Source organism: Notothenia rossii (assembly GCF_949606895.1).
Source record: "Notothenia rossii genome assembly, chromosome: 3".
In the NCBI taxonomy this organism is placed as follows: Eukaryota; Metazoa; Chordata; class Actinopteri; order Perciformes; family Nototheniidae; genus Notothenia; species Notothenia rossii.
The window spans coordinates 42045876-42073328 of record NC_136901.1 but is presented as its reverse complement, the minus strand read 5'-3'; the positions used below and the strand labels follow the sequence as shown (position 1 = coordinate 42073328).

The following is a 27453-nucleotide window of genomic DNA, read 5'->3' as shown; positions in this document are numbered from 1 at the left end:
TAAACATTCAGCCATGTGACATTCAGCCAAACTCTCGCGAGAGTTTTACACAAGACGGATCCTTTCTAGCCATAACCCTGCAGTCGTGCTAATTCCATGTGACGACCAGGAAACAGAGAATGCGCATGCGCAGTGGTAAGGGAACGTATTTACACTGGTGCTTTAAAACCGAAAGTAAAGATCGTGGGGATTTTTAAAGTGCAAATACTTAAATAAAAATTATAATTGCAAGACTAAGGATTGAAGATAAATGCAAGAGTGTGTGTTGAATGTAGTTTATGATGTGTAAAGTGTTGGTGTGAGCGCGGAGAAGACACGGTGTTTCGGTAATGCTGAAGTGCGCAGTTAATAAACCTCTCGTGAGGGGGGGGTACATATTTAGAAAGTGTGTTATGGGGATTTCTGGTGTAAACAATGAACAGGATTACTGAATTATACAGAGTGGGGGAAAGTATAGACCTGCATTTATTCAAGTAGCCTTTTGTTCTTGAATAATAAGTGAGGTGATTTACTTCATTATCTTCATTTTAATCTACTTTGTTCTCAAGTAAATATCCTGCATTCAAAATGTTCCTCAAGTAAAAGAAGTACTCAGATCTTGAGTAAAAGTAGTAGTACTCAGATCTTGAGTAAAAGTAGAAGTACTCAGATCTTGTACTTGAGTAAAAGTAGAAGTACCAGAGTGTAGGAATACTCTGAGTAAAAGTAGAAAAGTATTATCATCAAAATATAGTGAAAGTAGCGACAGTAAAAGTAGTCATTGTGCAGATTGGTCCATTTCAGAATAATATATATGATATGTTTTATAATGATTGATCATGAAAGTGTTCTCAAAGCTGGTAAAGCTGCAGCTAGTCTGAATGACTTTGTATACTGCAGGGTAGCTTGTGAATTTACTCCAGGTGGAACTCAAGTCTAAGTACTTGAGTAAATGTACTTAGTTACTTCACACCTCTGCTGCAAAGTGACTTCCTGCCTCTCTCCTAATGATCACATTACACTTGTTATCAGCATTTCCTCCAGCAGGGAGCAGCAACAGACCATTCAAACTCTACAGGCTCACCAGACGCTACAGCACTCATGATCCCCGTGAAGTCAAATTAAATCAAACTAATAAAAACAGGAAGGATGTTTCTTTAGACTTCCTTCTTTCTAATGGCCCGCCTATCTGAACAAAGAGACACGTAGGCCTATAAACACGGAACACGGAACGACCTGAAGGCTTTTGGACAAACCATAGATGTTTATGAATTAAGGTACATTTGTATAAATGTTGATGTGATATACAGTACCAGTCAAACGTTTGGACACACCTTCTATTCAATGGTTTTGTTTATTAAATTAGTTTTCTACTTTGTAGATTAATACTGAAGACATCCAAACAAAGAACACATATGGAATGATCGAGTTAACAAGAAAGGGTTAAAACAAGATAATTCCATATGTGTTCATGTGTTATTTTATAGTTGTGATGTCTTCAGTATTAATCTACGATGTAGAAATGTTTTAAAAACTGTCCATTGCTTAGTTTCTGTGTGTTTAACAGGATAAGGGTAATTCCAGAATTGGCGGACATTTCATGTCCCCCATATAATAAATCTAATAGTCCGTGCCCAAAAAGCTAAAAGATGCACTTGTTGTGTTAAACATTCTTGTCTTGAGACAAAATGTATATACAGTTTGTAAAATATCAAATAACTCTCGAACATCCCCTAAAATGGCATTTTTCTCTTCCCCCGCCTCTTGGTGACCAACTTGCATGTCAAATATATATTTGTTATATAATAAAAGCACGGCACACAACAAATAAATCACTTTTTTGATGGTGTATTATCTGTTTTTCCTAAGTACATAACAAAAAATAATAAAATAAAAGGTTCATTTTTCAAAAGTGTTGAACTGTCCTCCAATTCTGGAATGACCCATAAAACACCTGTGAAACATCTGCTCGTTTGATCAAGGACTTAAACTCCAGCTCCGATTCAAACTAAACAATAAAGGGGATAAGTGTAAAGGACATACAGATATAAATATATAGCTAAAGAAATATAGGAAGGTAAAAAAGTTTAAATAAAAAGCTATTATGTGCAAGAGTACATGCATATGATGCTTAAATCTAATCTAAAGCGTCCAACACTAGTCTTGTTTACAATACACGGTGCATTCAAGGACCCTATGTTAGTTTAAAACTCTTCCACCTCTGACTACTTGTTATGATTATTCTGCCCAAAAGGTGCATTCAGGTTCAGCAGGATCACAGGGTGGAGGGCTTTAAACTGAAATATATCCATTATAATAATACTTTTGAGTGTGAGAGTAATAACTGCCACCATCCAGCCTGCTGTATCCAATCAGTGGGAGGGTTGGGGGTTTTATTTGGAAGGAAACCCAACGTTAATATCTGATGAGGATTTCCAAACTGTCTGCATGTAACCTGAAACCTTCCGAGACATACTTTGGGGAAGAATCGCCACAAGGACACCACAGTTGGGGTTCGGTTTTTATCAGGCTACTTTGGACACCTGTTAGTATTTGCTGCAATGATCGCTGTGTGTCATTTGTGCGTGTTTAGGTTTTGGTGTGGGCGTAAAGACGACAGGTTGTTTCTGTAATGGCGAAGTACGCAGCTGTTAACAATGGTTGCTTAAGATAAGGGTGGCATCCATGTTTCAACAGACTTTTCGATCACAAACTATGTTATTTGCAAAGTATCTCGTAGTAAACTCGATCTTTTTATTTTTTGAGGATTTTGTACATCATTCCTCTTTTTGATCTCGAGGTTTGGCATATGTTTGCGTTCATTTCCGTAAACAAAGAAAGAAGAGGTAAACAAAGACGGCGGAAACTGTACTGTGAAGTTAGTCCAGAGTCAGACTACATAAGCAATGTTATTTCAAACGGATTTCCCCTATAATACAAGTATTATAGCCAATATTTACATGTTATTTTGATTATATTAAAATATGTAGTTTACAGGAAATAATACAAGTATTTTAAAAAACACGATTGGCTAATTTTGCGATGTCAAATTTGCATTATATTTTAGTATTATCATGTGGTATATTATGATGTAATGGTTTCCTATATTCAAATGTTAAATCAATATACTATAGTTGGGACTTTTTACATGTTAAAATAGACTTTTTGAAACCAGAGCTGTAATAAATAAAGTAAAGTACATCTAACCATAGATATTTCTAAGCACCTGTATTGTAATATCTAGCTCTTATGTGGCTTTAATGCATTTACTTGAAGTTGTTTTGTAGAAAACCCACGTTAATGTCACGTAAAAATCAGACTGTTGCAGACCGTCCTTGATGATCAAGGCGTGTTGTTGCAAAGCACCGTGAATTAGCCATAATTAACGTAAACAGGAGGGAAAAAGTGATATTATCCTGAGATTTGACCGTTATTGAAGTTATTTTTTGGCTTCCTGTATTTTGTTTTTCAGCTGCAGAAATGGCTGAGAAGAGAAAAACAAGGAAGAGGTCCATTTCTGATCAGCCAATCAGCAGTGAGCAAAGGTAATGTGCTATCACAGATTACACAGTAGGCCTATGTATTTTAATCACTTCAACTCCTCCACATTTGTGTTTATGTATAAACACAATACTTTATAACATCATACAGTAACAATGGCGAGGGCAATTTTCTGCGTATATATTTTCTGCGTGCAACTACCATCGCAGATACAGTTTTTTAGTACCTTGCAAGCAATTTTCTGAAAGTCTAAAGACATTTCCTAAAAGGGATTATTTGGATAAAGTGCCCACATATTGGGAATCTTAAAGCTTTCTTTCTCGTCTGAAAACATTATTACAACTTAATAAAGTGCGCATTGTGAGTGTTCAACCAATACAAACAATTCTGCATGGCAAACCCCACCCCAAAGTGACCTAACAGCCGGAAAGTTTTACCCCATGACTGTCACAGGGTAACATATTGTACCGTGAAATACATTTTGGTCCCTTTGTCTGAAACGCAATGAGTTCCTAAAAAGATTCCTAGTTCAGGGAGAATGTTCCTGCAGACGTAGAGGGCTTTTAGTTATTTATTTTTAGACTATTTTGAGTATTTCTTCTCTCATTAGTTCACAGATGAATGAAGATGAGTCCACAGCTCCAAGTATCTCAGCCAGTGATCGATCCAAAGCAGGGATAATAGACTTTGGTAAAGGGCCCAAACGGTAATCCTACATTTTGTTGAATATTCATAAATACATTTACATTCAGCAATGTGTATAACAAGTCAAAGATTTTCTCTTTTTCTTTAGTTCACCGTCGAGCGAGTCAGCAGCTCCAAGTGTCGCTGGGAGTTATCGATCCATGGGCCATCCGTTAAGCTTTGATGTGAAAAAAAGGTAATTCAAATATTGTGCAATATCAATTAAAATGGCTGACAGGCTGGCCTCACAATACTTTATAACATCATACAGTAACATGGCTGTAGACTCTTAAACGTGGTTTCAGCTTTAAGGGACTTCATTATTAAATGAACTATAAGATTATTTGTGTCTCAGTCTTCAGACCTATTAAGGTGTTGCTAATTGTTTTGCCAATGCGAGGGCAGTTTTATGTATTTTCTGCGTGCAACTACCATTACAGATACAGTTTTTTAGTACCTTGCAAGCAACTTTCTGAAAGTCTAAAGACATTTTCTAAAAAGGGATTATTCGGATAAAGTGCCCACATATTGGGAATCTTAAAGCTTTCTTTCTCGTCTGAAAACATTATTACAACTTCATAAAGTGCGCATTGTGAGCAGTGTTGGGTGTAACGCGTTACAAAAGTAACAGAGTTACAGTAATGTATTACTTTTTCCTCAAACGAAGTAATGTAATGCATTAATAATGACATTTGGGTAATATACTACCCGTTACAATTCTCAGTAACGCAGTTACAACTCATTTTAAACCGAAATGAAATGGTGTTTTGTTTATTAAGAATTCACAAACATCGCGAGTCATTCCGACACCAGAAAAAAATTGTGCTGGTAGATTAGTAAAGCTGTTGTTTACGTAATCAGTCAGGCTGATCTTGATGAGCCTGAAGGGTGTTCTTTTCCCCATAATGACCAAGTCGCTGCACATTATCCCGCTTATTACACGGCCAGATACTAAACAAACTAAGGAATCGACTCCCAATATTAATTGAAATTATTTATTAAAAAACTCCGTTCCACGGCGCACCAACGGCTGGAACTGTGACAACAACAACTTTACGGCAGCACTGTCCAACTCTGTTCACAGTTTCTGATCCAGTAACAAGTCCTTAACCTGTTTAGTCCGAGAGCCCCCGGTTGAGGGGGCTGCGGGTTTCCTTTTCACGAAACTGTGTCTCAGGGCTTCTTAATATTTAAAAACCTATTATGTGTGTCAAACCAGATTAACGGGAAGAATCTCAGCCAGCTGACGATACGAACCATTTTTACCAAAACAAAACACAAGTCTCATAAGAAGCGTCTAAATGACCCCTGAGCGAAAAAATGCACTTGGCACAGAACTCAAGGTATAAATACCCTTATTACTTATCGTAACTGCACATACAAGATATCTGATTAAAGCTGATATTCCACAGATTATGTAGGTATTAGTATCAACAACACGTAGCATTACGGAGCAAACACGGGAGATCATCTCACCTTAGCTGTTATTCTGATCAAAAGTTGTGTTCAATGGCATTAAAACGATAAAAACGCTGCTGAGGGTTAATCCATAGGTTAATCCAATGTGTCTGTCAATTTGAAAAAATTATTGATAATCCATAATTCCATTTCTATGTGAAAATTGGAGTATTAATATTAGCTGCTATTGGTAGCCACCAGAGTGTATCGCAGCTTCCTGTTTTGGCTACGCGTCACTCTCACTCCTTATTTGGTAACGTGTGTGTGTATGTGGGAGTTCCCCTCGATTCTATTGGCTCTAGCGATTAAAAAGAGATGTCAATCATCAAAATCGAGCAAGGGGGGCCAGAGATAGGTCAAATCCACCCAAATGACACCAGAAGTATTTTTTTTGCAAAATCTGTCTGAAAAGGTTAAATTTAACTTGTTTTGCATCAATCTTGATTCAGGGTACTTATTATATGTTATACTTTGGATCCCTAAAGCTTTTATTCTACTATCCCATCATTCAAGGGTGGTTTTCACTATAAATAAACATTTTTGGACGGACACAATAATTTACATTTTTGTTCAATCTGAATTTACTTTAAAATAAAAACATCTATATTGATTCTGACTCTTCTTCATCCAACTGACAGGTTTATCATTACTTTGAGAAAAAAAAGATTATTAATTTAACCCTTTTAGAAGAAAATATATGGTCATTTGTTCTGGGAATGTCATTTTCGAGCCTGAGACCTGAAAAACAGGCTCGGGGCAGAACAGGTTAAACACTGCAGAGCCCAAATACCGTGTTCCTGTTGGTGTTTACTTCTTGTCTGTCTTCTTCTGTTCATTTATCTGACGTCCAGCGCCCCGTCTTTTAACCTCTTTTACTTTCTCTTTCTTGATCCTCCTTAGCAATGGAATTGACCAATCAGAATCGAGTATTCAACTAAGCCTTCTAATAAAAGTTGTTAATAGCCTTAAGGCGAGAAACTACAGGTGAATAGGGTAAAAATGTTTTAACTTAAGATATCAGCTAGACATTTCTCCAGTTAATTATTTACACTAAGACAATTGTTTTTTGTATTACAAGTTTTCTGAAATAGCATGTTTAAAGATGCAAATGAGCCATAATCTCATTAAATATCCGCATATTTTAACACATTTCAAGAACACAAATCTGAACATTGGATAAAGCCAGTTTCAAAATTCTTGTTTCATTTTGTAGTCATATTACCATCTAAAGCTTTTACAGAAGGGATTTTGGATATCTCTTTTTATCACTCCATAAATCAGAAAATACTGTCAACAGCCCTAAAACATCCATTTTCGCCATGTTTTTAGGTATACAATGTTGTATAATTCAGGCTATGAGTGACATATGAACATACCCTTCAGTAAAAGCTTTCATAATATTGATAAGAATATAACTGGAAGGTTTGGTGTATCTAAGTGCTACTGAAGTTGAGATGTCTCACTCAGGAACATGAGAAAAAACTCATTTTGAGAAAACGAACTTTAAAGATTGCAGTGAGGCGCTAGCTAAACCCTCCTGTTCTCTGGATGACAGCTTGCGCCTCGACGCACTCCGTGAAGGTATTTCATGTTTGGGGTCATTTGTTTTTTGTATAACCTTGCTTCGTGCAATTGACAATTGTTGTCGTCTTCTCTGTGAACGTTTTTTTCGCTGTTCTTTTGCCATTTTGAGATTTACATTTCTAGCGTAAAGCTAACCAGGAAGTGTTTTAGCACACCACGTGACGCATCTGAACGAATCACGTTGTCAGAAATTGACACCAGCCAATGAGATTTTGTTTCTTGGTTTAAGACCCTTTTGCACTTTCACCATTGGTTGCTGATACAAAGGAAATGACCATATTTGGATCCGATGAGATTGTGCAGGAAAGACGGAGCTTTCCAACGATATCTCTGAGGACCAGTAGCGTAGGCAGAAATGGACTTGAAGGTGCGCCTGCTTTTTCCAGGGGGAAAAATGACTTTAAGGTTGGCCTGGCCTATCATAATAATACATAATAATGCCAATTGCCAAGCATCGTTGTAGCATTTCCCTCGGAATAATGGTCGAAGACTTGACTGATGATGTGAATTTATTGAAATCTCCAATATCAACGTAAGAGCTATAAAGACACAAAAATAACAAATACATTTAGGCCCCATCCGTATTAGAATCACTTTTGCATACTACCAAATGTCAACTGTAAACAGACAGCAAAGCTACAAAACAGCATACAAACGAATTAGGACACAACCCACATGTTTATATTATAGTTAATACCAACTTTGTGCCTCTTCGGGGGGTGCTAAACTTAAACATAAACGTTATCCTTTACTTTCTCCATCTTTATATATAGATTAATGCCCACTCTTTTTCTCCGTTGCGTTGTTTCCATATCAACAACAACTTCCTGTCAACAGCGTAAACTCGCCTTCAAAATAAAAGCATCTAAATAACACAGGAAGTTACCCTAAATTAGATTTAAGACATATTTACAACTGCAACTAAAGTAACAAAAACAATGTAATATCCTTTTCAGTTTCACAGAACACAAATTGGGTTATTTACTCTTGTATTGCACTAACAGCAACAACAGGTTATAGCATTCAAACCTGCTCATGGACTTGCAGTGGTCCTCGCTTTTTTATGTCTCTCCAAAGAGTTACGCTGTGCTTCCAGTCTACATATCAATCCCTTGTAAATGCACCTTCAGCTCCTGGGCTGGGGAAATGTCTGCACTTTGTACAGAAAAGCATGTGCCTACTTGCGCTGTATTCCACCCAGGGAAAATCTCCAAACCACCTCAACCAGTTTTTACCGGAAATTAGTTCCGTTCAGAGGATAAAACACATACAATATTCATTCAACTCGATATTTGTTTTCATTTGAATTTCACTTTGAATGCTTAGATATTCTCAATGGGTGAATACAAAAATGTATAATAATTTAAAAACATGTTTTTTTTTAAATTACATCGAAGCTTTCTCAGGGCGGGCCAATGAGTAAACTGGGCGGGCCTGGCCCCACCCTGGCCCTATGGTGGCTATGCCACTGCTGTTGACATGTTGCAAACAGCGGTCGCAGTACTTTATTTTACGTTAGAATGCTAACTTTTGGTGAATTTAGGAAAAATCTACAGAGGCAAATAGACAAACTATAATAAAATAAACACCTAAATGTGTATTTTGTACGTTTTCCTTCCAAAAGCCTGAAGAAAACATGTTATGGAATCAAAATAGCACAAAATCTCAAAATTGACCAGTGCATGAAAAACGATGTTTTTGCCTGCAGTGTCTCGCCTTAAGGGCCTACACAGTTGCTGCACTAAACTACATTTTATCCTTTAAAATACCTAGCCATTATTTGTGGTTATTTGGGTGAAAGTAACTCAAAAGTAATATAAATGTAGTGTAACGCATTACATTTCAGAGACAGTAATATTGTAATGTAACTTATTACTTAAAAAAGACAGTAATAAGTTATATGTAATGTATTACTTTTTGGAAGTAACTTGCCCAACACTGATTGTGAGTGTTCAACCAATACAAAATGTTCTGCACGGCAAACCCAACCCCAAAGTGACCTAACAGCCGGAAAGTTTTACCCCATGACTGTCACAGGGTAACATATTGTACCGTGAAATGTATTCTGAAACTTGTCCCTTTGTCCAAAACGCAATGAGTTTCTAAAAAGATTCCTAGTTCAGGGAGAATGTTCCTGCAGACGTAGAGGGCCTTTAGTTATTTATTTTTAGACTATTTTGAGTATTTCTTCTCTCATTAGTTCACAGGTGAATGAAGATGAGTCCACAGCTCCAAGTATCTCAGCCAGTGATCGATCCAAAGCAGGGATAATAGACTTTGGTAAAGGGCCCAAACGGTAATCCTACATTTTGTTGAATATTCATAAATACATTTACATTCAGCAATGTGTATAACAAGTCAAAGATTTTCTCTTTTTCTTTAGTTCACCATCGAGCGAGTCAGCAGCTCCAAGTGATGCTCAGAGTCATCGATCCATGGGCCATCCGTTAAGCTTTAATGTGAAAAAAAGGTAATTAAAATATTGTGCAATATCAATTAAAATGGCTGACAGGTGACTTACAGTCGGCTAGCCTCTGTATGTTATTTCTGTTCAGTTTGACTCTTCATCTGATCACACCATGTCTTCTTTTGTTTAATTGGTCACTGCACTAGAGCTGCATTTAAATTATGCTTTTGTTTTGATTCTGAACAAATCCTCGCCGTATCTGATACTATCTGATACTACACTTTCACCCTACAGCGAGCTAACCGAGGAGCCAGTTAGAAAGAAACCTAAAAAAGATCTTGAACCACAGAGAGAAGCTGAGGAGGACCCTGGTAAGTTTGAATACTTATTTATGAAAAAATACTATTAAAGGTATCGCAGCTGCCTGTGGTACTAATAAAGGTATTCTGATTCTGAATATAAGACTTGTCTTAATATAAGACAACGCAGCTGCATATCAAGTTAAACAAACAAGTTAAATGCATTAAAAAAAAATCAAGATCCTAGCGCAATGTACAACTGAAAGCAGTGCTCTGTGTATATGAATGTGAAAGTGGAATAAAATATTCTGTCACTAAAATCAATGAATAATCCTGATAAATAATGGTAATATCAATATTGGTCAAAACAATTGTTGTTAGCATTTTTGCTGTAACCGTGCAGCCCTACTACAGCTAATGCTAGTAATGGATGAATATCAACATCAGTACTGGAATTGAGCATTTATCTTACTGTTACAGGGGGCAGCCATCTTTTAAAAATACAGACTAATCATAGAAATGAAATGCTGAAGAAATTTGCGAAGACATCTGAAGGTAACGGCGACCAAGAGAGCTCCCTGGACAGCATCTACACAGAGCTCATCATCAGCACCGGAGAGAGTGAAGGGCCACATGAAGAACATTCGTTCAGACTACAAAGACTACCGTCTTCTACAAATACAGTCCATCTCAATGACATCTTTAGATATGTTCTTCCCCAAGACACGACCCGCAGAATAGTCCTGACGAAGGGCGTCGCAGGGATTGGAAAATCGTTCTCTGTGCAGAAGTTCATTCTTGACTGGGCCGAGGGAAAAGCAAACCAGGACTTTGAGTTTGTTTTCAGTCTTGCTTTCCGAGAGCTGAATTTGATTAGAGGTAACAAAAGCTTGCTCAAGCTTCTGAGTGATATTCACCCCACACTTCGACATTTGAAAGAGTCAGAGGTTTTAGACAAAGCCAAGGTTTTAGTGATCCTGGGTGGCCTGGATGAAAGCAGAATTAAACTGGACTTTGAGAACAAGCCGGTTAAATCGGTCACTGAAGAAACATCTGTTGGTAATCTCCTAGCAAGCCTCATTCAGGGAAACCTCCTTCCCAATGCCAACCTCTGGATAACATCCCGTCCAGCAGCAGCCAATCAGATCCCTGCAAAGTATGTCAGTATGGTGACGGAGATAAGAGGTTTCAATGACTCCCAGAAAGAAGAATACTTCAGGAGGAGATTTAGAGATGACGTGAACCTTCCTGAAAAGATCATTTCGCACATCCGCTCTTCGCCAACTCTCGACATCATGTGCCAGATCCCCATCTTCTGCTGGATTTCTGGCATATTATTCAAGGAGATCTTTGCGGGAGACGAGAAAGCAGAAACTCCGCAAACCCTGACAGAGATGATGGCACACTACCTGCTCGCCCAAACAAAACGCAGCAGCAGAAAGTATGAAAAGAAGACAGAGAGAAACAGAGAGAGACTTCTGAAGACAAAGAAGGAATTTCTTCTGAAACTCGGCAAACTTGCATTCGTTCAGCTACAGAACAACAACATCATCTTTTATGACCAAGACCTTACAGACTGTGGCATTGACCTACAAGAGGCGACCATCTACTCTGGATTTTGCTCCACGGTTCTTCGGGAAGAATATGTCATTTCCCAGAAAAAGGTCTTCTTCTTTGTGCACCTGACCATTCAGGAGTTCTTTGCAGCTGTTTATGTTTATGAATGTTTCATAAGCAAGAATACAAAAGAGCTAGGCAACTTCCTCGACTTGAAGGACCAAGAACATACCTTATACGATCTTATGAAGATGACCGTTGACAAAGTATTGGAGGAGCAGAACGGCCACCTGGACTTCTTCCTGAGATTCCTCCTTGGCCTTCTGGTAGAACCAAACCGCAGAGTCCTCGAGGGTCTCCTGACATCGCCAGACCCGAGCCAAGATACAGACAAGAAGATCTTGACCCACCTTAAAGCCCTCCGAAAAAAGGCCCTTTCTCCAGAGAGTTGCATCAACCTCTTCCAGAGCATGGTCGAGATGAGAGACAATAAAGTCAAAGATGAGATTCAGGAATATCTCAAGAAGTCTGATCGTTCAAAAACTGAGCTGACTCCTCTGCACTGCTCTGCGCTGGCCTACATGCTGCAGGTATCAAAAGACAGGCTGGATTTGTTAGAATTGAAAAGCTTCAACACGTCAGACGCAGGCAGGAGGAGGCTGATACCAGCAGTGAGGATCAGCAGGCAGGCCGTGTAAGTTTATCTCCTTTGTTTTACGTATTCCTTCATAAAGTAGCACCTTTTCTTGCATTATTGAAACCCTTTTATCCACCGCTAGCCTCGCAGACTGCAAAGTGACTGAAGAATGGGTGAAACATCTCTCCTTTGGGCTGAAGTTCCCCTACTCGCCTCTAAGAGATCTGGATCTGAGCACCAATGACCTGAAAGACTCAGGAGTGAAGCTGCTCTGTGACGGACTGTCCAATGCAGGCTGCAGACTCCAAAGGCTGAGGTATTTACTGGAAGTTTACAAAGAAATGTGCTCTAATGTTTCCTTCTGTCTAAAGGATGATTAATACCTTCTGCGTCCGTTTGTCTGCAAGGGACCGATAGTGTCCTTGTCCTTAGCAATGGTCATTATCGAGTGTTAACCTCTGAAATGTCCAAATTGACCAATCAGAATCGAGTATTCAACTAAGCCGTGGAATAAATGCATGTTAAGTCAGACGGAGGCAAACCCTTGGCAGTATAATGAATAGAACCCTGTTCCCATTTCGATTTTACTTCAGGACTAATAGCAAGGAATGTGAACCGACCAGTATCAAACCTGCATGCTAACAAACCAAACCCTGTGTGTCCTCAGTTTGTCAGGTTGTCAGGTCACAGAGAAAGGCTGCACTGATCTGGCTTTGGCTCTGAAGTCCAACCCCTCCCATCTCCTAGAGCTGGATCTGAGCTACAACAATCTGGGAGACTCTGGGGAGAAGCTGATGTCTGAGCTGAGAGATAATACACAATACAAGCTCAGCAGACTCCAGTAAGAGCACCAGATATAATTTCTACTGAACTGAGAGAGGTACAATGGTGGCATACCTTTACAAATCAACAATAGTGAGATAGAGTGTATTGAAAAACTACTTTCGGGATGTCCCGATCACCTTTTTTGCTCCCGATCCGATTCCGATCATTTGATTTTGACAATTTGCCGATACCGATTTTTCCCGATCCGATCTTCATGCAATGCATTAAGAGAAAAAAAAGAAAAAAAGCATTCAAGTTGTCCCTTAAGGTTATTTTTTATTTAAATTGGATATTCTATCCAACATGGATATAGCTTCTTTCTTTCACAGCAGCATTGGATCAGTTCAGTTGTGCTGCATTGGATCAAAACAAAATAAATCTTATCAGTACTCGTTAGCTTACTGCTACAATTAGACACTGCGCCCTGCCCACTCTGTTGCCAGATTTGAGAGAAATAAGCAACCAGGTCTATGAAAACAAGCCCCAAAGAAGCAACACATACATGATGTTGTGTAATTTGAAAACCAAAACTAAGGCCTCAGGATGACTTTAAGACTTGAACATGGTCATTTTTGTTTTGTAACATTGAATACAAAATTTTAAAAAAGTATTTATAATTTTTTTTTTTAAATCCCGATCCCCGATTTTTTTCTCCCGATTCCGATCTTTTGAAAATCACGTGATCGGGGATCGGAGCCGATCGGGACATCTCTATACTCAAGGTTACCCTAAATTCAAGTAGAACGGTGTCATATACAGTAAAACTAAGCAACAAGGTGTCAGTTAATGGTTGTTCTTTGTCTGAAAGATTGAACCCAAATGTTTCTTTACAGTCTTGAACACGGTGGAAGTCACCGGATGATAGATGGACTAAAGAAATGTAAGTATTTGTGAAAAACCTGGATATCTGGTTATTGTCATGATCACGGTAATATATTGCAAATAGTCCTGAAGGTAAGGTGCTTATTCTGCAATCTACACTACCAAAGTAAAGTGTTTTCTTACCTTTAGATGCCTGTGAGCTCACTCTGGACCCCAACACAGTCCACAAGAACCTCCTTCTCTCTGAAGGGAGCCGAAAGGTGACCTGGGTTGAAGTCGAGCAGCCGTATCCCGATCACGAGGAAAGGTTTGTTACCTGCCAACAGGTGTTGTGTGAACAGGGTCTCGACGGGCGCTCCTACTGGGAGATGGAGGTGTTGGAGCCCTTCATGGTTGGATTAACGTACAAATCCATTGGCAGGGAAGGGCATGATTTTAAACTGGAAAGCAACGACAAGTCCTGGTGTCTGTTTTGCTCCAATGATGGTTGTTTTGTTACGGGCGATGGAAAGAAAGTCAGTGTGCCTTCACATCATTCACGCTCCAGTCGGGTGGGGGTGTATCTGGATTGGCCGGCCGGCAATCTGTCTTTCTACAGGGTTTCCTCCGACATTTGGACCCGCCTCCATACCTTTAAAACAACGTTCAACGCGCCGCTCTATCCCGCAGTTGGACTTCACACTGTTCCCAAGAACTCACAGTCTTTTGCCTTGTTTTGCTAATGATGTGTGGGAGGTGGAATAGTGCGCTGATATTCAGATCAGTGGAGAGTAGGTTCGAGTCCCACTGCAGTCAGCATGTCGTTGTGTCCCTGTGAAAGACACTTCACTCCAAATTGCTCCTGTAGGGTTTGCCCACAGTATGGATGTATATTGATGTATGTAAGTTGCTTTGGGTAAAAGTGTCCAACAAGTGACATGTCATGTTGATCCAGTCAAGAGGTAGACAGTGATACAGCTGATCGATTACAGCCTTGTAAATAAGTAATCTTGTTGCATGGTGAAGTTTAGTTTCTTTGCCTTTTGTATTGCCATGTGCTAAAGATCAAGGGTCGTCAATGCAAGTACTGCTACGGAAATATCCTGTCACTTCTTTTTAAACCAGTACAAAGACTTAAATATGCCTTTTTAAAGACGTACCCTTGCAAATAAGACAAGAAAAACAAACAAAAAAACAAGAAAAGACTTGCCACACATAAAATGGTTGCTTATATTAATGCAATTGCAATAACAATGGTTTGTATCTTCATTGTTGACTGCACTTATTGTAGGACGCTTTGGACAAAAGCATCATCTAAATGTAACGATATGTAAATGTAGGGTATAACCTAGCTTGAGTAATATAAGCCTGATTTCCCACAAGGCATCTACGCAGAGAATAAAAAAAAGAAAGAAAGAAAAAACAACCAAATACAAAAACATGCTTCGACTTTAGAAACGTTCCCACCTCTTCAAGAGAGGAGAGTATAGTACTAGCACTTTTTTAAATTTTTTAAATCAACTAGATTTGAAGCCAGGCCTTTTCGTTATCGGGATGTAAATACGTTGTATCTTTTTTTTCTTTTCAGTTACGTTTAAAGCATTACCTTTTATTATTTTCCACTATGATTTTTAAATGATTTAATATCTTTACCTGTGTCCAGGGGGAGGGGTGAACGAGGTTCCACATTTCATGTCGTGTGTAGTTTTGCAGGACCTCTAGCTATGACCAAATACAGAAAACGAAGCTTTTGTGTGCCGTAACTTTATCCAATCCAATAATGCAATAAAGACTGCTCTTCCTTCATCGGTGTGTTTAGATTCTAGCTATGACCAAATACAGAGAAACTGAGTTGGCCTTAACTTTAGAAAAATTAAATAATGCATTCCAGACTTTAGGTGCTCTTCCTTCCTCTACTCTTTAGTCCTCAACACTATCATCCATATACATATATCCACCGTAATAACATATCTTGTATCTAAGCTTTCAGATTACAGCAGATCTGCAGTAACATCCGAAGCAGTCATGTGATCACATTGTTCAAATAAGACCATCAAACATTTTAGGTGAGTTTCCAACAACAGAGACAGTTGTTCGGCTTTACAATCCTGAACGTCACCAAGCGCTCCGTCCCAGCTGTGTGCGTCACTCTTTAGTGTCCCCTGGTCTCCAGATGTGTGCGTCACTCTTTAGTGTCCCCTGGTCTCCAGATGTGTGCGTCACTCTTTAGTGTCCCCTGGTCTCCCAACTGTGTGCGTCACTCTTTAGTGTCCCCTGGTCTCCCAGCTGTGTGCGTCACTCTTTAGTGTCCCCTGGTCTCCAGATGTGTGCGTCACTCTTTAGTGTCCCCTGGTCTCCCAGCTGTGTGCGTCACTCTTTAGTGTCCCCTGGTCTCCAGATGTGTGCGTCACTCTTTAGTGTCCCCTGGTCTCCCAGCTGTGTGCGTCACTCTTTAGTGTCCCCTGGTCTCCGTTGTGTTTTGAGCTTCCTGCAGCGTCTCCTTTATGCTGTAAGGCGTGTGCACCGGTTGGAATTGTTTGTAGGGATGCCATCATTAATCATATTAGCATTAGATGTGTCTTTATTCCATAATCAAATTGTTTGTCTTGAATTTTGAAAACGTGTCTGTGATTGTAACATGTTTGACGATTATGGGATTGTGTTCATGCAAAAAAAAGAAGTGTATTTTTGTTTTTTAATTGTTTATCTGCATCATTTTTGATTTTTTTTTTAAAATGTAGCTATACTGTATAGAAGGTATTACAAAAACGTTTGAATCACTCAATGAATCACTAGAAATACTGAATATTGTTTAAAAAATCAGTTACAGTTTGGGAATCTCAGATGTATATATCTCAAGTATTCATACACACCATGCAGATTTAATATTCCATGTTACATGTGAAGAGCTAATGTTCAAAAACAGATGAAGGCCATTCATTGTTAAAACCATCCAAACCAGTTGAATTAATATTCCCTAAATTGGACAATAAAAACAACGTGATTTAGATTAATTAATAAAAACCTATGTTTTTGCTCATTCACTCTTCATGTGTTTTACCTTCATGTTGGTATGGCTTCATACAGTAAATGTTGGATGTTTTCATGTTACCATCACATCTATATCAATAAAACATCGATAAAGAAAGATCTGTTTCTGGATGTTGCATTTAAAGACGTCACGATAATCGATAAACAGGTTGTGAACTCTTTAAGCTCACAGTGGGAACACTTTTTCATGAAAACACATTTTTTGTATTATATTTGGTGTAAAACACGTTTAAGAATGATCTTTTGTTGATATATTTTCAAATGGAAAATCTAATGAGCTGAAAAAAATATTTTATTATATATTTTATATTATTTTTATTATTATAAAATTATTTCTAATTTAAAAGAAAAATCCCAACACTTAATAAAATTAGCTGCTTTGTTTTTGAACCAATTTGTAACACAGGTGGACACTTCCTACCTTTAATTAATCTGCTTATATTCACAGTTTTTGATTATTATCTTTTAATTTAAACACACACAGAAACTACATGGTGCCATTTTCTTACAATTTACTTTTAAGAATATATATATATTTTTAAGAATTGCCTCGTTTCACTTCTAGAAAACATATATCCCGCTCGCTCACTCTCGCTCTACCATACCCACACACACATGCACGCCCACACCCCTCTCTTAAAGCAGTGATGCAAACACAGGTATGGTGAGAAAAGAGAGAACTATTCGAAGCAGAAAAAAAACAGCGTAATAAACCATCTGACAAAGGCCTGTACTATAATGCTTCGATTAACTGGTTATTCTTTATAATATACTCAGATCAATAGGAGACAGAGATGTTAAGTTATACATCAAGGGTTTTTATTATTATTTACAGGTAGATATTATACACTTTTGACTTTAAGGGCTTCAGTTTTTCTTCTTCTTTGCTTGCGAAAGTGTTTCTACTGCTTTACGCAACCGACTGGTGCTGTTGCTGCGTCATGACGTCACCGGTGCTTATCAGGGTCTAGCTCCGAACCGGCCCTGGAACCGGGTTATGGCTAGAAAGGATCCGTCTTGTGTGAAAGTCTCGCGAGAGTTTGCAAGTCACGTGGCTGAATGTTTACGTTTGGCAGGCAGCCTTTCAGTTAACATCGATCGTTAACATCAGTGGGCCACAGCAAATGATGGTGAGAAGCTAAACTATCTATTAATTATGTCAATGACAGGGAGTGTGATTGTTGAAATAGGGTGTTAGCGGTCTTGCTGTTCAAAGAAGAATGACAACACTGTAGATCACCAACACTATGGTTTATTTTTTATTCACAGGCAAGTCAACGTTGTCGCAGTAAAAGTCCCAAGATAGCTCCTGGTGCAATACAATGTTCCCTTTCTGTGTTTTACTATTATGTCTGATGTTTCTCTATTAATATTGCTGCTGCATTAATGTGTATGTTGCATCATGTTACTGCTGTAGATGTGTTTCCGAGCCGCTCCGATTACAACGAGTTACAACGAGAACAGGACGTCATATTTACACTAGACGGATCCTTTCTAGCCATGGCCCTGGAACCGCTGTCACTACCCGATCTGCAGCTCTGCCCGATCTGCAGGGCGCATGTGCGAGATGTTCCGCCATATTGGAGAACTCCGGACGGCAACCCAAGAAGGACACTTGACACAGTGGCTTTTGGCAAAGCTGAAAAATAAAACTCGAGAGAGAGATGAGTAATTGTTATTACAACGTGATTTCACTATTATTGAACAACTCTTTTTTATTGGGTTCTTTTATTTGGGGTTGAGTACATTGTCAGATTAAGTGAGACATGAATTTAACTTCTGTTTGGCAGCTATAAATATTTACTGTGAATGTATGCAAAAATGTATGGCATATGGCTGTCTAACAGAAGTTAAATCAATTTCTCACTCATTCTGACAATATACTTATCCCCAAATAAAAGAACCCAATAAGAAGAGTTGTTAAATAATAGTGAAGTCACGTTGTATGTATAATATGATATATATTATAGACGTTATTGTATTGTGTGAAAGCCTCCAAATGTTTGTAGGATAAATCGCGAACAATTGTGGATGCAGGGTATATGCAGGAATCCTGAGGTCAAATGTAAAACCTTTTAAGACCTTTTTTTAAGACCCTTTCCATACATTTTAAGACCTCATCGCCACTTTGAGTTCTAACCGGTTACATTGGCAACACACTTTACTATATTGATTGTAAGATAGCAAAAACTAAACAGAGTGCAGACAGACTACTGAAGCCTCCTTTCCACATGAACTTCAACCTCTCTTTGAAGGTCAGGTTTAATGCAGTATGCTGCTTCTGTACTCTGTGCTCTTTCATTCCAGTAAAACTCCTCAGAAACCATTAGAAACCAGTATTTGACCAATAAATAAAACAATTGACAAAACTGTGAACTATGAAATATATTAAACTTTGGTGAGCTTCAGCGGGGTAATCCCATATAGGAGCTCCCTCACTAAGAAAATCCTCAATGAATTAAAATGGTACACAGCCGTCTAAATGCACACCATTAAATACTGAAACTCATAATTATTAAAGGCATTTAAGTGCAATCAAGTCACAAATTGATAGCCTACTTTAAGCTTCAAATAAATATCAGTGGCCATTATTAACAATCCAGCTAGACCCTCTTGCACGATACAGGTAGTGCTGCGTACCTGGACTCACATTCAGGTTCAGGTCCGGACTCAAGTCCAGAGGTTCAGGTTCAGGTCCGGACTTATAAGTCCGGACCTGAACCCATGGCTTGTGTCAAGTTGTGTGAGTAACTAAAGTGAACTTATTGTGAGCTAATTACCAATTGAAAATAAACTCATAATCAACTCAAATTCAAACTCGTCAGGTTTATTGTGCTCCGTTCCAACTTGTGTCTACATTTCTCTACAAAGTACAAATGTAAAAAAAAGACTTTTTGCCACTTAGTTTACAAATGACTTATGACAGCAACTACAGTGAACTACTACAAAGTTCAAACCTTTATTTCATTTAGCAAACTAAAGTAACCAAACAGTCCCTGAGCTGACTGAGCCTAAATCCCTAAAACTTTGCTGAAAGGTAGAGTGTAGAGTAGACTATACGCATTACACTGTTACACACCTACTATACAGTATACACTGCGGTGACTGTACAGTCTGAGTGTACTGTACTGTCTTTACACCATGTCTTTTCTACAACTCTACATGTGTACATTATACAGTACGCTGTCCACTATGTCTAAGCCAGCTTCCCTTGACGTCACACAGATCTCGCGAGCAGTTGCGATATTTTGCGAGACTTCATGAGTTAAGTAATGGCCGCCATTCTCAGCGCAAATTTCTCGATCTATGGAAGGTTTTAGATGGTTTAGAATAAAAAGGAGAATATACGTAAGTGCTAGTTTTTTTGCGAGTCCAAGTACCGGTTCCCGACGTTCCGGTTTTAACCGTACTTGAACCGAAACCTTTTACAAGTCCAGTACCGGTTCGGCGTACCGGTACGCAGCACTAGATACACGTGACGATTAATAGTGCCTTTACGGTAACAGCCTAGTACAAGGGCACAATAATGCACGTTTTTCTGATGTCTTTGAGTAATATTTAACATAAGTCCTTAATAAGGCTGACACTGTTGGACTCAGTACTAGTTTGACTGCTACCAGAAATAAAATGAAGTATTTCTCTTACTCTTTTAACTCCCTCTCTCGTCTGTATCAGCAGGTTCTGGATGAAGCCTCTTGTGCCGGGTCGTGAGAGCTCTGTTAAGAGAGAAACGAACATCAGACATTAAGAGTTACTTTAACATTAGAATTATCTTTCATGCCATTTGCAAAGGCAATCAATAATGAAAGCAATCAGTATTTATTTCCTGCACAAACTTATAACACTTCACAATAACAACATATCAACTACTTAGTAATACCAGGCATGAAAACGGGTCAGGGGTGAAAAAGGTGAGAAGGATATTATCCCTCTCGGGGGGTCCGGGGGCATGCTCCCCCGGAATCTTGAATATTCCATATTTTAAAGCATCAATCTGATGCATTTTGAGATGCATTTTTTTGCCAACCTGGGGAGAGCTGGAGAAACTTAACTTCAGCCATGAGTCAAAAATATTATGGCCTCCTTACTAAGTATTATGCAAGACATTTCATGCCAGCCTGTCACTGGGTATAACATTTACAGTATATGAGGCACAATGTGGTAAGGGCTTAATGCAAATGGCTTAATGCATATGCAGATGGTGGACATGCTGTAACTTAACTTATCTACTCTTCCATCATGACTGACAGCCAATACAATGTTATGTAATTCAGATTTTAATACATTTTATTGGCAAAGATAGCCTAAAACACACAATACAGTGGTTTCCAGCATTATCAAAACATTAAACACTTTTCAGTATTATTCAATACATCCTTTCTACTGATATTCTGTACAAACTGTGAAGTTCACTGGGACAAATGTAACATTTGTGATATTGGGCTATATAAATAAACATTGATTGATTGATCCTTTGTACTGAAGTATTCAAAAGTACAAATTACATGTTTAATATAAATGATTTGCTGTGACCAAATGTTTTCATTACATTTACAGACCCTTGTAACTCTGTGATACCACCCAATGAATGCACTGACTTGCTTGTAGAACCACGCTACACAAAACAGATAGCAACACCAATAAAAACTATTTAAAAAAAGGGGCTACTGTATCGACATTTTAAAATTATATTTAAATAAAAGGCCGATTCTGTGAGCTGCAGCTGACCACGCCCCCCTGCAGGAGAGGGGAGCGTGCTCTGAGATCAGCTGCTGGGCTCTCAGAAGAGGGGGAGAAAAAGAGATCTCCCTCCTCCATGTTTTATTCTTATAGACAAGTTTACGCGCCAAACCACGGGTAGCGCCATAACCCTACACAAATGCACTTCATTTCCGCCGGAAGTCTTTTGCACAGCGTCTGTCGGTGTCAACCGGTGTAAACAGTCAGACGGGCACTGGTGTAAACACAGCGATTTCGATGCTAACAGTGATGCTAGCTTGGGAACACGATTCTACTTCTTTGACTGGAGATGGCGTTACTCTCCCCCACCCGAATTCAGTGCAAAACTGGGAGGATAACATGACGACGTGGCCCAGCATAACGTACAGCAAAATTTGCTCCTACTTCGTTCAATCCATGGCAATAGATGGAAAAGCAATGGACAGTCTGAATGCTGCGCACATTCTACTTTGCCCACATGCTCCCGAAAATTGTTGACGATTTTGTTGAGGGAAGGTTACAGTTCTGCAGTAAATATCTCAGCATTTTAAAACCAAAATAAACTGCCTTATTTAGGTCATGCCCACAGGAGCCAACAGTTGTCTGTTGTTTACATAATGCACAATTTACATGATCTCTTTATGCTGTGCAATATATCATATGTGCCTGTACTGTTTGAGTGAAAATAAAGTTTGATGTAATTTAATTTCATTATTGCACTGTTATTGCATTATTGCATTTCATATGTTCCTTAGAGTGCTACAATTTCTTTTAACACAGTTCATCATTCATATTAAGCTCATACTGTACATAAATAACACTGAATTAATTAATTGTTGAGAGGAAACTAAAGAAATGGCTTCAACAAGAAAGATCACATGTTTAATCCTAACAGGTATTACAAATTAAAATATAAAAGCAGCCCACACAATTACATCACTATGAAAATATTCATATATAATATTAAAAAATACAATGCATGCAGTATTTGTTGTGTTTATCTGTATTTAATGAACAACATGGCTGGGTGCTGGGTGCTGGTTTGTGGTCGTAGCACTCTCTATCTAACCACTCGTTCAGGTGCTTTCTCGAGTGATTGCAACCAACTACCGCACACGTAGTTCCCGAACCACTTTTCTTCATGTTGTAATTGTTATATCCTCTTTGTCTCTGCGATATCAGTGCTTTGTCGGCACAACGGAGCTAGCTAGCAAAACAAACCCAGTCCGCCAAAACGGAAGTGCATTGCATCGAAGGGAGGAGTTCAGGATGTAGAGCGGAAACGGCTCAATAACTTGTGTATAGAAGTAAGGAGAAGTAACGGGGCAGAAACCCTCCTTTTTACGCATGCGGCCCAGACATAGACATCAAACGGCGACACATATTCAGTTGATATTTACTTTGGCATTAGGGCATGGATATCTAGATAATTTCCGAGGTTTGACATAATGAATTGTGCTACTTTGAACGCAAGCAACGATGTTTTCAAATCTGTAATCAAAAAGCTTCTCAAAAACGCTATCGAAGCAGTTCCTGCCGTTGCTACGTTAGTTCAAACAGTAACAACGGACTATTTTTCTTAGCGGATGCATGTCAATTTAAATAAATACAACTATTTTTTAAATCAATAAAATAATTTTCTAAATCCATAAAAGCATTTCAATTAATATTGGGAGTCATATCGTTACTTTGTTGAGAATGTGGCCATGTAATAAGCGGGATAATGTGCACATTGCATAATGTGCCTTCATGCCGATCTAGATCCCTCCGCAAAAAAAAGAAGAAGAACCGGCTCGTTCGCTGGCGCGAGTCGGCTCCCGTCGTTCACTTAAAAGAGCCGGCTCTTTCGCGACCGACACATCACTAGAGGCCGTAACGGTACGCACCGTGGAAGAAGAGATTCACGTAGGTCACCTATTTTGGTTTCAAAACGGCGAATTTCGCCGAAAGGTGAGTGATTTTCATGCCTGTAATACAAAAGCAACCACCTGATAAACATATTGTCATGTCCTTTTAATTGGTTGGCAAACTTTAATAATATAAGCCCTATACATTAAGGGCTCATCACACTTAATCATTAAGTAGGGATGCTGGGGATCTTCCATTTAAAGTGATGTTTAAAACTCAGTTAATGCTCATTCACTGGCGCTTCCACAAACAACAACCAACATAATTATTACATTCAGATGAAGCACATTATTCAAGTTTACATTCACTTTGGAGAATAACACGGGAGAGATGATCTCTCTCTCTCTCCCTCTCTCCCTCCCCCCTCCCTCTCTCTCCCCCTCCCTCTCTCTCTACCCCCTCTCTCTCCCCCCCTCTCTCTCTCTCTCTTTCTCTGTCTCTCCTGACAGCCTGTCAGTATCTCATGCAACTGATCCAGTAATGAGTGACCCAACAGTGAAGAATAAATATATGTATATCTAGTTTATCTTGTTCCAGAGGTAGATCAAATAGCTAAGTGTGTAAGGTCTAACTCTTGAGTGTGTCGCTCCGCTCACCGGTCCATCACAGCGGTGGAGCTGCAGGACTTCTGCTTCACACGCTGCATACCGCTATTTTATTGTCTTTTTCGGACACCTTAAAATACTGCCAGACTGGTGAAGCCATTTTGGCGAGCTTGTTTTGCCGCGCACTGAGAAAAGTGTCATGTATTTTACGTCATGCGATCAGCTCTCGCGATCGGCATTTTTAGAGAGCACCGATCGATCGGTAGAGAGTGAGTATCGGCCGATATCAATCGGAGTATCCATATTAAGGGCTTTTTGGGAGGGATTTCCCGGGGTATAAAGAGTAGAGATATGAACACAAGACAGTAATATGCTTGTGAGAAAGAACAACAGTTCATTGAGACAGTGATGGACAATGTTTGTCACTGTCAAATATTAGTGGGCTAAAATCTGCTATCTTTGATTCAGTTTACCTAAATGAACTCAATGGGCCGCCCACCTTATTACATAGCTGGTACCATGAGAAAAGGACCACAACCACCCAGTGGAGTGATCAATGGTGCAGGGAGCTAGTAACAGGGATGCAAACTCATCAGGTATGAAAAAGGTGACAACTATCCGAGCCCCCTCCCGACCCCACGGAATATCGGCTTTAAAATTAGGAATAACAGGATTTTAGCAGTCAGAACAACTAAAGCAGCATGGTTAATAATAACAGAAACGCCACATCTAAAATAAATATATAAAAGCATTTATTTTAATCTTTAATCGCCTCTGGAATCTCTGACCCCTCCTTTAGAGGGGAATAAAAAAAAGCGACTGAACAATGTAATTGAGTGCCACATGACATAGATTTAAGTAACTTTCATCAACGTGTTTAAATGCCATGACATTTTTATTTTTCATTTTGTTTCCATTTTTAGTCAGCATTTCAATACAACTGTGACCTACCCTCATCCAAAATGTCAGTGTCATCCATGGCTGTATCTCTTTGGGCCCATCAGCAGCAGCACAGACACCCTGACAGAAACAACCGATCTGTTTATATTTCGAATATGTAGCCAAACTTATAGCCACTTAATCAAAAGCTAGCTAAAAGTCCAAATGTTAAGAAAAAATGGAAGATGCTGGAACAGGAGATCATAGTCTAACATTCAGCCATTTAAGATGTATTACATTTGCTCATGATTGGAGCAGAGACACATGTTCACTTAGCCGAAAAACTATATCCGGTCACAGAGATCTGCTATTTTAAAGTAAAGTCAACACATATCGACCCGAACGAACGAAAACAGTTTTAACATAGCCTATAGTTTTTTGTATGACAAATTTGCGAGGGTGAAGACGTCAGAGCACCATTCATTTTAACAAACAAAATATATTGTAAAAGGCATAATATATTTTATAAATGTAAGTGTATGTAGTTTGAGATGGTAGAGATTACATATGTATTAGTTAGATAAAAATATGCAAATGTATCAGGCAACATTTTAGATGTTAGTATCTTGCCTTAATAATTTTAGATTTCAGGTTAAAAAACGGATGCATTTTTTGCATTCATATTTTATATATTTTACATGCAACACCATACATTAAAATAAATGTGAGGCTTACGCTTTGTGTCTGCTCTCTTACATGCTAACGTTAGCTTAATTTAGAGTTTAGCCTCAGCCACTCATGCCAGAGAATGCTAAAACATTAAACAACCTAACATAGTTAAAATATATAAAATATCACTTACCTGGAGCAGTTGTGTGTGTTTTTCCTGCTGTAATTCTTTACTCATTGCTGTGTTCCTTCTTTCACACACCATGTGGAGGGAGCTTGTCTCAGTAATCTTTTTCTGTGCCGATTCATGTTTGTAATGGTGCGTTCAGGTGCACATGTACATTGCGGTTTCGCGTTGGAGTTTGCAAAATGTTTCAAAACCAAAATGCTTCTTATGAAGTGAATTTCTCTCACTTGAAATAACTAACCCTAATAACATTAAGAAGAGATTACTTAACATAGTGTAGAAACTGTAATAGGGACTTCTTACTGAGTCGGGGACAGTAAAACTGTAATTTTTGTATTGCATGAATGCAGCATTAGCTGCTCTGAAGTTTTAGCGCCAAATGTTTGCTCTGCAGGTTTGCAGGTTCATGTGCATGAACTTCTTGAAAACCACTTCCCTCCCCGACCTGGACTTCCTCCCTGAAACACAGAGGAACACGCAATATGGTTTCAATGCATTCTGAGCAATATCTCAACAGAACTTAAAATATATTTTACTCTCTATCTTTTTTTTGATGAAAATTAGTGCACAGTTGTATACACACAAAATATTATTTAATAACTATATATAAGGAGACATGTCATGCTTTTCCGTTTATTACCAGTCCCCTTGTGTGTTATGAAGGTTTTTATGCATGTAAACGGTCTGCAGAGTCAAAACCCCTCAAAGTACACCCTGTAGGCCTATCCGTTTGAGACTCAACAGTATATGACTTTAAGCACAAATCATTTTGTCTAATTAATACATTAAAACAAAAAGGTGGCTTAGTCAACTTAATTTTTTAGTACATATAAAATAGGTAATAATGAGATCATCTATTAATTATGTTTGTCTAACTGCTATACATGTATTTATACATAAATGTAGATATTTATGAACATCTAAATATAGTTGTTACAGGTTTTAAGATATAAAATAATCACATCATGGGGTCATTAAGGTTTCAAACAGGTTCATGTAAGGTAGGCCTACTATAACATGAAGACATGATTTAAAAAATAATTTCTGAATCTCACATGAGCCTATAGTTTGGTATATTATTGATATGGGCTGGACACCCCTTCACAATGATCATTGACTTTTTTTAGACCAAATTAGGAGGGCCAGTCAGGCCACTAATGAGCTCAATCATTCACATGTATTATTATTACTTTATAAATTATATAAAGAGTACTAGGCATCTATTACAAAACATTTGAATGTTTCTGTACTTTAAAAACATCATGGCTCAAGATCCTGTTCTTGTTTAAGATTATTCATACTAATTTGGGAATTTAACATCCATATTCACTCTAAAAAACTGAAACAACACCAACATTTTTGTTAAAGCATTCCAGACCAGGCCTAAAGCTCCATGTCAGTGACATATTTAATTTCTTCCATCAAACTTTTAAAATGGCAAACTGCATGTTTTTAAAGATTTCATCTTTTAAGACACTAAATATTGTGGTGACACGTTATTGGACATAATTCACCTCTCGTATTGTGTTGCCACACGGACCCTTTAGTGGGAACACCTGTAGCTTTAGCTGCCATTCCTGCTAGCTCGTCAAGCAGAGCAGTTCATGCATTAACCTCTCTGATGTTAATGGCTAATAAAGATTGGAACTCTGTTCTCAATACACCGCCTCTGACTCCCTTTTCCTGGCACTACACTGGTGACCTTGACTTTTCCGAGAAAGTTTCCGGGAAATTAACGAGCATGGCTGAACGCGATGTGTTCG

At 38.6% G+C, this 27453-nt stretch overlaps 2 protein-coding genes and 1 long non-coding RNA gene across 8 annotated transcripts in view; 1 reads left to right on the top strand and 2 right to left on the bottom strand.

Annotated features, from left to right (window-relative positions):
* LOC307033696 (butyrophilin-like protein 2) overlaps positions 1-27453 on the bottom strand; it is a 99757-nt gene that overhangs the window by 8927 nt on the left and 63377 nt on the right. The window lies entirely within an intron of this gene.
* Positions 105-16880, top strand: LOC307033692 (NLR family CARD domain-containing protein 3-like). 5 transcript variants are annotated; one of them, XM_079672230.1, is made up of 12 exons: positions 105-135; positions 3452-3524; positions 4091-4186; positions 4274-4360; positions 9407-9502; positions 9590-9676; positions 9908-9984; positions 10393-12163; positions 12249-12422; positions 12774-12947; positions 13765-13811; positions 13943-16880. In XM_079672230.1, exons 1-12 carry the CDS (start codon positions 120-122, stop codon positions 14473-14475), a joined length of 3231 nt encoding a protein of 1076 aa, XP_079528356.1. In that variant the 5' UTR covers positions 105-119; the 3' UTR covers positions 14476-16880. The 5 variants fall into 5 exon arrangements, 4 of the variants coding, with proteins under 4 accessions (XP_079528356.1, XP_079528354.1, XP_079528357.1 ...); XR_013806614.1 differs by lacking the exon at positions 105-135 and adding an exon at positions 2198-2492 and having other exon boundaries at positions 12774-12986; positions 13943-14025; XM_079672228.1 differs by lacking the exon at positions 105-135 and adding an exon at positions 2390-2492.
* On the bottom strand, positions 16390-25927 carry LOC307033698. Of its 2 annotated transcripts, none has more exons than XR_013806615.1 (4): positions 25697-25927; positions 24907-24975; positions 20429-20499; positions 16390-18435 (listed from the first exon to the last, which is right to left on the bottom strand). It is a non-coding gene; the product is annotated as an uncharacterized lncRNA (long non-coding RNA). The 2 variants fall into 2 exon arrangements; XR_013806616.1 differs by having other exon boundaries at positions 16390-18422; positions 25697-25825.